This window comes from Uloborus diversus, chromosome 7, assembly GCF_026930045.1.
Source record: "Uloborus diversus isolate 005 chromosome 7, Udiv.v.3.1, whole genome shotgun sequence".
NCBI lineage: Eukaryota > Metazoa > Arthropoda > Arachnida > Araneae > Uloboridae > Uloborus > Uloborus diversus.
In genome coordinates, this window is record NC_072737.1 from 145,845,735 (window position 1) to 145,855,884 (window position 10,150).

Here is a 10,150-nt window from a genome sequence, read left to right on the forward strand (position 1 = left end):
ATGCAGATAAGGGTTTGGATCACTGTCTTCTTTATTGGAATACTTCGATCTTTTGCTTCTGGTGAGCGATTCTCGAAAGAAATTGTGTCTTATTCCAACAAAACAGATACTACGCAAGCTGTTTTGCTGCCCCCCGGCTTCGATCTTACCGAGAGTGTACAAAAAGGGAAGAAAGCAGTGAAAGCACAAACCACTTCAAAAGCCTTGAAGTCAGTTACTAAACCAGAGCTGGGTATGACACATGAAGTTACTGTAAACTATCCAACTCGATCTAGTGGCCAAGTCCAGAGTCTTCGAGTTCCCAGAGATGACGTATCGAGAACATACAACTATCGAAAAACGAAGGGCAAAAAAGTGCAACCTGGACAATTTGCAAGTAAGATTTTTTAAAGACAATACACCTTGAAAACTGCTTTTAGTTTCAATACTATAGATGGGACAAATCTAACCAGGCAGCGTCATAGTGCTGCAAATAGGATCTGCGTAGCCTTCTCAATGCTACAAGTTTAGACTTGCTACTATAAAAAAATCATTACTGTCAGTAAATTTTATAAGGGGATGAACCCACTAAAGGGAGCGTAAACAAATTATGTCACTCTTTGAGGTGGGAACATCAAACTTCCGCTTTCCTCAATGAATTCGACAATCCTGATTGACAATGAAGAAGTATTTGTGAATTACTGCAGCAAAAATGATGTCACACTTCCAGGGGGAGGGGGATTTGAGAAATGTTGACAGTTTGTGACAAGGAGGTGGTAAAGGATAACAAGAAGTGTGACATCGCGCGTTTTTTTTATAAGAATGTGTTTATGAAAATTAGCGTGACATGTGACAAGGGTAGGGGAGTGTGTACGATGAAGTGTGACACTTTGTAATAGAGAGGAGGGGGTCGAATTTGTTGAAAAAAAAGTGTGACATCATTTACATATGGTTCCGCCCTTAACCATTTTAACCTTGACAAAGTAATGAACGTACATTTAAAAAATAACACAAAATATGAGGCAGTGAGACGTAAAGAGATGTAAGTGAAAAAAATTAAAAATTTGAAGATAACCAGTACAAATTGTAGGTGAACATTTTCTCTGTTTTGGGACAAAAGATAAGTATTAGTATCCTGGTAGGTGCTGATTTACAGTATGATTTAGAAAAATCTTTCAATGAGAGAATACCAAAGACCGGAACTTTAAATGCGTTATACTAAAACCTTGAAAATGTCCACTTACATCCCCCTGCTTCTCACTGCTTCATATGTTCTATTAATGCATCATGAATAACATACGATTGAAAAATATTCCAAAGCGTAGATGTTCCTAACGTTGAATAAGTTACCAAGAAGTGCAAAAATCAGTTATTATACAGCTTACCTAGGCATGTGCGGATTAACTGGGATGATAAAATAAAGTGCTGAAAATTATTTCATTTATCGAATCGCCGGGAGATTATTTGCACCTTACTAAGTGCTCTTTGCGGTGAAAATATTATCTTTGCTAAAACGACAGCGAAGTTTATGTGTGCTTAATTTGACATAATGCTAATTACAGTGGCCGCCGCTTGTATGGATCACGTTTGTTTCAAGCAGTTTTGGTTCCATAAAGCGACTGATTCAATAAAGCGGCTAGTTCAATAAAACGGCTAGTTCGTCCTGTTTTTGACGATTTGATTCATTAAAGCGGTTGATTCAATAAACCACTGATTCAACTAACCGGCGTTCACTGTAGTTTTGAAATCTAACTAGTCAAGTTAATACACAACATAAACAATCAACATTTCACAGTATTTTGTCCAAATGTCAAGTCCGCAACAGGAGTTTTTTGCCGTAACTATTTAATTTACTGTGTTTGATTAGCACATTGTTGTATTTTGAGCTTATGTGTTGATAGGGTTAACTCAGAATAAAATTTTGTGCTAATGAAACAGTAAATTATGTAGCTATGGCAAAAAAAAAGTGTCATATTGCGGACTCTACATTTGGACAAAACACTGTGAAATGGTCCTAAATTAATTGATAGAATCAATCATCAATCAATTATAAAACTGTAATACTAATAATAACTATATGGATCAAAATATTATTAAAATTACAGAAATTAGTAGAATGCTGTTTCTCTATTTTAGAAAGTTAAACAATGAAGATAATATATATCATAGTCAAACAAGGTAGTTGATAGAATCAATCAAAAATCAATTAAAGAACATTAATAATAAGAGAATCAAGGGGCCTTAAATATTAATACAATTGAAGAAAAGGGAATAAACCTAATTAAATTTATTTAGTTTTCGATATCTGAAAAATAAAATTACACAATCAAGCAATCAGCAAAGTAATTGGTGGAATGAATTATTATTAATCAGCGAAAAAACTAAAGAAAAAAGAATAAGACGGTTAAAAATATTATTGAAATTACAGAAATGAATTTGCGAATCACAATATAACTATGTTTATTTATTAGCGCAATCTGAATTTTAGTGTCACTTTGAATAGCCATTTTTTAGCCTGCTTTCAAAGTAAAAGTCAGAGAAAGAAGAAAATAGCAAGATAGAAGGCTTAATGAATCTTAAAAGTATCGCAAAAAACAAAAACAAAAAAGTCAAAAATAAATAAAATAATTAAATAAATATCGAAAAATTAAAAATTGGAAAGTGGTGTATTGAGATGGGGAAAAATGTCTGTCAGTCTGTCTGTATGTCGTTCTGTCTATCCTCACTCCTCCCCCCCCCCTAATAACTTTTGATTGAATTTAAGGTGTAATTTAAATGAATGATAAGAAAGAAAACGAAAAAGAAAACAGCTATTAAAGTACAAATAAGTTTGGTATTATATTTGTTTCTTTTAAGGAGCTCCCATTGTTTGTTCTCACTCTCTCTCTCTGTCTCTCTCACTCTATTAATGCAATAATTCTGTGTATTTTCAGGTAAAACTTCTCCAAAAAGAGGCAATAATTGGAAATTATGGCCTGAGTACGTAAAAAATGCCATGGTTCCCAGTGATTCTAAAATTGCTTGGAGTTATTGGGAAGCTGACGAAAGTGAGGTATTATATTTTTTTTATTATTATTTGTAATGACATTATTTATTATATAATACATTTTCTATACTGCAGTGATGCAGTAAAAGAGAATAATATAAATAATGTATATAAGAGAATAATATAAAAACTTGCTCCCTTAATGTTTTCTTTACATTTATGAAACAAATAACATAATTCTAAATACAATGCACGCGTTGGTAGGACCTACTACGAACACTAATACATTTGACATTGCTTCCAAAGACGATGTGACAATTGTAAATGTTAACCTTTGAATTTACTGTAAATTTTAAAAAGACAATTGGTCAAAATATGTTCAACCCGAAAAAACTCGCCCTGGACTTTACGGATGGGCTTACTTGAAAATACTTACTATCTCGGTAAAGTGGTTTTTTTTTTCCAGAATTTACGGCATATTAAAAACATTTACTTCTGAAACAATCTAAATATTGCAACTGTTTTGCTCATTACCAAGTCCAAAAATTGCTATCTTCCTTCCTGGAGAATTTATAAAGTATTAGAGGTCAAAACTGCATATGGATTTCCTAATTATTTTTTCAACACATAGGACCATAGGACATAGGATCGTGTCACCTTTTTTTTTCTCACCCATTGAAGAATTAGAACTTTCACACGGCACCCCAGTCCATCTCTATTATATAAGACTAGAAAGTCGCCCGTCAGGATATGACGAGTTGATTGAAAATTGCTTCTACTCTTCCACATTTGGACGAAGCCATAGCCTGTTTGGTGATATTTTGATATTTGAAATTGTAACCCTAACTCCAGTGGATTGACCCTAAACTCCAGTAGATAGCGTTCATTGTTGACCATTCTTTCGTTTCTTCTTTCCGCTGAAGTGAATGAAACAGTCTTAAACAGTTAGGTGACCGGATCGAGTTCAGCCTTGTCCCAATAAACCCTTTCGGTGCATGTTAAACATTACCAAAACATATTATCAAATTATCATGCCTCGGCGCGAGTTTAATTGTTGACACTCGTGGGTTACTCGATCATTGGCTATTATTTATATGAGAATAAGTGCAATAAATAAGACCACCCTGCGGTTCATAACCTAGTATCTCGCTAATTTATAATTGAATTGGCTCCAGCTTTTGCATGCTCATCTGATGCCTTAAAAACTTAGTAAAAAAATTAAGTTAGTGGAAATTTAAGTTTTAATTGTGTTTTTCAGCAATTTTAACAAAGAAAGATGGTTTAGTCTTATTAGAAACTTAAATTAGGCTTCAAGAACAATAAATAACTTTATTCATACACGTAACCTGCAGTGATCCTTGTCCAAACGATACTTACGGTAAAATGAGGTCAGGTGGTTTTCACATCACTCTTCTGTAATAACTTTTGTTACCTGGTTTCTGTTTGTTTCTGTTGCTTGATATTTAGAAACTGCTTGTTGATAACACTTTATTATCAGTTAATGTTTCTGATGATGATGATGAAGTCACGATCTAGCAAATTTTTACTACGCTATATCAATGAAAGGACGACTTTATTGGTGTATATGACCTTATTATGCACACCCACCTTAAATATAGTAAATTCGTGACAACTCAAATCTAAAAGCATCGAACACTCGTAAGTCGAAAAAAGATAAGTCGAAGAAAAACTTCGACTTATCCGAAGTTCAACTTACCGCTTGTTTCGTTTTTTGACATTTTAATATTAAAAACCATCGAATATTTTAAATAATATGTACTTATAACAAACAAAATTACAGTACTTAAAAGTTTTTGCGTTCAATATGCACAGTTTCATCTTGAAGAGTTCTGAAGACGAAGTTGTGTCTGGTTTCGAACTTCTCCAGCCATCCAGCACTGACTTGGAAATTTTCTATGTTCAGTAATATAGCAAAACTCGTTGCTTTCTCACGCAGCAAAGACCCACTTATAGGAATGGCATGGTCTTGATTTCGATACCGCTGTAACCACTTGAATAGAGCTGATTGTACATCAGGAAAGGTGCACATCTTCGTTCCTTTCAAATTCGGATTAATAAGTGAATACCGTTTTTTGAAGTTTCTCTTTTTCTTTTAATATCGTTGACAGAGTAATTTGGAGGTATTCCATATTTCAGTGCACATTATCTTTCTCTTTCATTGTTGGATTCCTTTCAATGTCATAAATAAGATTTACTTTACTTTCTAAATCCAAGATTTTTAGCTTTCGCTTGGACATCTTTAATAGTAAAGAAAACTCTCTCTCTCTCCCTGTCGGGAACTTATCAGCAAATGATCGAACTAAAGAATGAAAGGTAACGCATCTTAACATAGGTGAGTCTTTGAATAAAGATACAATCAGTTGACTTGACTACTTGACAGCTTTAAAGCAGATTCGTAGTCCAGCAACATGTCTAAGTGCAAACAGTACAGTACAACAAAAGGAAACAAGCTATACTCGTTTCCACACATGTAACTCCTTTATTGCACATTTGCTCAACTGGTGTTCTTCTTGCTTTAGAGGTCTATTGTGCAGCAATTGCAAGTAAAAGTGAAGGAGTTTTTTTCTCATAAAATTACTTTTTTCTGTTTTTTTTTTCGTTCCTTCGAAATAAATTTCAAATCATCTTTGAAAAAACTTCGAGTTAAAGGAAGTTAACTTTTAGATATTGGCAATAATTAGCATAGAATTAAAGACAAAGGGATCGGGACTTGATAAAACTTCGAGTTATAGTAATATTCGAGTTACTGCACTTCGAGTTATCGCGAATTGACTGTATGTATTGATAGCACTTCACGGCACCCGTCGTCTCTTCCTACGGCACGGCACCCCAGGATGCCGCGGCATCCAGTTTGAGAACCACTGACATAGGAGACCAAAATACAAAATGATTTTTCTGTCAGAAGACACTTTTTCTATCAGAAAGTAAAAGAAAGAACAAATTATTCATTCATTGATTTCAAGAATTTATTAATTAAGCATTTTCCTATTTCAAAGCACATGTCTATTACTGAAAATAAACATTCTCGTTTCTCCTTGGTATCAACTACTGACCCAACGACTTTTTTTTATTTTAAATATACATAATTTTTTCACATTTATTATACTGATCAGATTCTTGTAATATTATGATATAAGAATAATTTATGCTGCAATTCACTAAGTTTCTTCTACGGTGAATTCGGTTCTCCTACGGTGACATGTGACAAGAGGGGAAGGGGTCAAAGACGAAGACTGAAAAATTTTGACGTCATTTATGAACATCCCTACTTTAATTTGTTTTATTTATGTATTTTAACATTATTTCATTGTAATACAGATTGCTTGAATAACTTTGCAATTTCGCTAAAAACTTCTAAATATTATTGATTTAGCTTATAAATTTGGTACAATTTTTATTTCGAAGTTTATTATAACAAATGAATTTGTAATCATTCCTCTGAACTAGGAACCTGATGATGCTGATGACAGCATGATGCCTATGATGCCTACAACTAAAGCAACAACTACAACTGCTGCTACCACCACCACCACAACTACAACGACAACAACAGCAGCTCCCGCAACAACAACAACTAAAGGCCCTAAAGCTCCAGTAACAATCTACAAACATTTTCATTATTTTAAGAAAGCAGCACCTTGGAAAGGTGACGCCATGCCAATGACGATGCCGATGCCTATGCCAACTCCAATGCCGATGAGCATGGAAGAAGTGATGAAAATGACAGAAGATATGATGGATGATATGATGATGAAGAACATGATGATGAAGAGCATGATGATGCCACCGCCGGAAATGGAGAAGAAAGGCATTTCTGGGTTTTGGGATAAGTTATCCAAAGTTGAACCAATCACTGTACTCGTTGCTGGCATTATTCCAGCTAGTTTGATTCTCGCAGCGGCTTTGCCATCAGTTATGACCAAAATGATGTGGATGAAAGGAGAGATGAATGGAAGTGGAGGGCCAACCATGTCTACAATTACCACAACAGCAGTCGGTCCACCAGGAATGGACATGACAGGCACCCGCTACAGATCAAGTGAATCGATAGCATCTTTCATTGAAGCTGCAAGTGATTTTGGTTTCAAAGCTCTGGAAAAGCCTCAATGTGCCAGACAACTGTTTTGCCGACTAGCTAAGAACACGATTATGACAGATTCACCAACACTGCAGAGAGCGATACAAGTGGCCACCATTGCGTAAGTACACAAACATTGCGGTGATTGGGAATCTACTTCAAAAATCAGGAACAATATCATAGTAAAGTCTTAACCTTTTTAACCATGTAACTCTCTTACTTCACTTTAAACTAGCTATTTTTCTTAAATTTCGAGAGAGTGGTGTTGTGAAAAGAAAACACATAGAAAAACAAAACATGGCTAAGAAAAAATACATCCAATTTTTTTCAAAAATTGGAAACGCTCTAGATATGGTGCTATTCATAAACAATGTCACATTATCTGAAAACATTTGACCCCCTTCCCCTCTTCATTATAAAGTGTCTCACTTTACATTACCCCGTCCTTCCCTTGTCACGTGTCACAGTGTTGTATAAGTATATTTTTAGCAAAAACGTATGTTATAACACTTCTTGTGACTTCATCTCTCCCGTTTGTAAAATTTCACGGACTCCTCTCCTTTAAAGTGTTACATCCTTTGTGGACGATGCCTAAGTCAAAATTTTCCAGAACAGAAACGAAGCAATAAGAAACATAAGCATTGGAATACAAATCTTAGCTTAACGGGAAAGTTCGAGTACGCAAATAATAAGAACCAATGCTCTTGTGGAGTCGGAGTCGAACTGATTTTTGGAGCAAAAAAGTCGGACTCAGGCCTTTTCTTTCCAAATTAACCATCTTGCTTCTAACTGGAGCTATGGAGTTGGAGGGAAAATGACCAACTCCGGCTCCTTTATCCCAAAATAACTCGTAGCATTGGTAGAGTTGCAAACTCTTAGTGAAAATATCCGGCTTTGACTCTTGGAATTTTAAAGCCTCCGACTCCCGACTCCGACATCGATTCCGGGACACACCCTGCTTTAAACTTCAAATATTAATAAAAAGGTTTTGAAAATTAGTAGAGCTGTATTTGAATTGGCATTGTTTTTCAACTCAAAAAAAAAAGAAAGAAAAATTCCGCAAGAAAGATTAAAAAAACAACATTACAAAGAAAAAACAGTCACTTATTGAACTTCAATTTTAAAAAACGTAGAGCAAACGTAGAGATGATACATTTTGCAACACACTTTTCACGCCTGATTATGTGCGCTACAAAAAGTAACACGAGAATACTCACCTAAATTGAACAAATACCTTTGCGCATGAAAAATAAAAACAGTAAATATCCACATATAATTGCGCAAAAATTGCAGATAACTGAAGCCACGTGTTTTGAATGGACATGAATATTAATACTGTATTTAATCTTCGTTTCTGATGGTTTTGTTCCATCTCAGCTCTGTGCTTTTGTTCTAATGTTATATGGTTTATTCCCCTTTTTTTATATTATTTTAACTGAGTGAAAAAGTTTGTTTATTAATATCACTTTGCTGTGGCTTAATACATCTCATTTTAATGAAAACGAGATTGGTAAATAGCGAATCACGTGATCAATTGCTTTCTAGGCGGATGGGAATTATTTTAATTGCATGATTCAACTTTCCTACCCGTGGTCGATTTCAAAAGTTTTTTTTTTTTTTTTTTTTTTCATTCGTAATGAAAAGACACTATTTTAGGGCTCTGTTTGCGAATTTCGACCGCCATGCGGTGCATGAAAATTCTATCGACTGTGATGTAATTTTACATCATAGTATTTCACCCCATCGGGTGCCCTTTTTCAACCTGACCAATTGAAAAGGTTATTAAAAATTAATATTTTCGTAAAGAAGAAAAAATGCATTTTTGGGCTCAATTTGCGAACTTTGACCACCTTGCGAAGCATGAAGATATTATCTGACCAACTTGAAATTTTACATGTAATTGTTTGGTCCTTGTGGACAACTTTTCTCACTCTGGTCGATTTGAAATTCCGAAAACAATTCTTTTTCGATCCTCCCTCGTGTACACAGTTATCTGCTATTTTTGTGCAATTAGACGTTGATATTTATTATTTTTAAACAATGTTGTTTGCTTTCAGGATGGAAAACTCATGGTTGGATCATCTTGGAGTTCAAGATATATTCAGGTCATTGACTGATGGTACTTGCAATGATGATGATTGTGAGTCGACGCCAAGAAATATTGATTCATGACACTTGCCTCTACTTTTAATCATCAGCAATATTTATGTGTCTCCTGCGTAAAAGGATTGGTGTAAAAATGATCCAAGATGAACAAGAGAATGTATTAGTAGAGACCATCGTTATACATTTTATTATTTAATTTTCATTTAATTCATTAAATGCACTAGTTCTGCAAATAAATAATGAAAATAAAAATTGTCGTGATTCTTGTTTCTTATTATTTATCAGTTACTATATTACTAAAAGAAAATTATTTGACTCTAAATGGCGAAAATTCTCACATTTACTTTTCTAACCATCGAAATGCCTCCACTAATAATGAACATGATGAAGATTCATTAAAAATCCAATTTTTAACATAATTTATATCTTTACCCATGAAAAATATTTTTTTTTAACTTTCACTTTACAAATTAATCATTCGACATATTCTAGAGATATTTGAAAAAACGCGTAATATTTTTCCCGACAACGATGAAGATTAAATTACCCTTGCAAAACTTGATAAAATAGTGTAAGTTAAATCCTTAATTGTTTTTCTAGTTCATATTATGATTTTCTATCTGGCGCTATCAATTTGATTACAATTCATGTTTGCTTTTATTAATTTCTTAAATCATCACCAAGTGAAAATTATTTGGCTGTAAATAGCGAAATTTCCTATGTTTACCTCTTCTGATGATCGAAATTTCTCATGTAATGATTAAAATTATGAGGACTTATTTTAAATTCAACCTCTAACATAAATTTTATTTCGATTCATGCAAACAAAAAAAAAAAAAAAAACAAAAAAAAAAAAAAAGAAGAAGAAGACTCATTTCCACTTTTAAACCAATCATGACTTAAGCTAGAAACAATTGAATTACAATTTAATATTTTACATGACAGCGTTAAAAATTAAAATATCGTTTTTAACATATACT

General features: G+C 33.8%; 1 protein-coding gene across 1 annotated transcript; it reads left to right on the forward strand.

Annotated features, from left to right (window-relative positions):
• Positions 1-9,236, forward strand: LOC129226930 (uncharacterized). The gene is made up of 4 exons (XM_054861559.1): positions 1-380; positions 2,911-3,031; positions 6,434-7,185; positions 9,122-9,236. The coding sequence occupies exons 1-4, from the start codon at positions 1-3 to the stop codon at positions 9,234-9,236; spliced, it is 1,368 nt and encodes a 455-aa protein (XP_054717534.1).
• The last annotated feature ends 914 nt before the right edge of the window (positions 9,237-10,150 follow it).

Coding starts and splice junctions, on each gene's coding strand:
- LOC129226930 (XM_054861559.1), top strand. CDS start 1: ATGCAGATAAGGGTTTGGATCACTGTCTTCTTTATTGGAATACTTCGA. Junction 381..2,910: donor CCTGGACAATTTGCAAGTAA/GATTTTTTAAAG, acceptor CTGTGTATTTTC/AGGTAAAACTTCTCCAAAAA. Junction 7,186..9,121: donor ATACAAGTGGCCACCATTGC/GTAAGTACACAA, acceptor GTTTGCTTTCAG/GATGGAAAACTCATGGTTGG.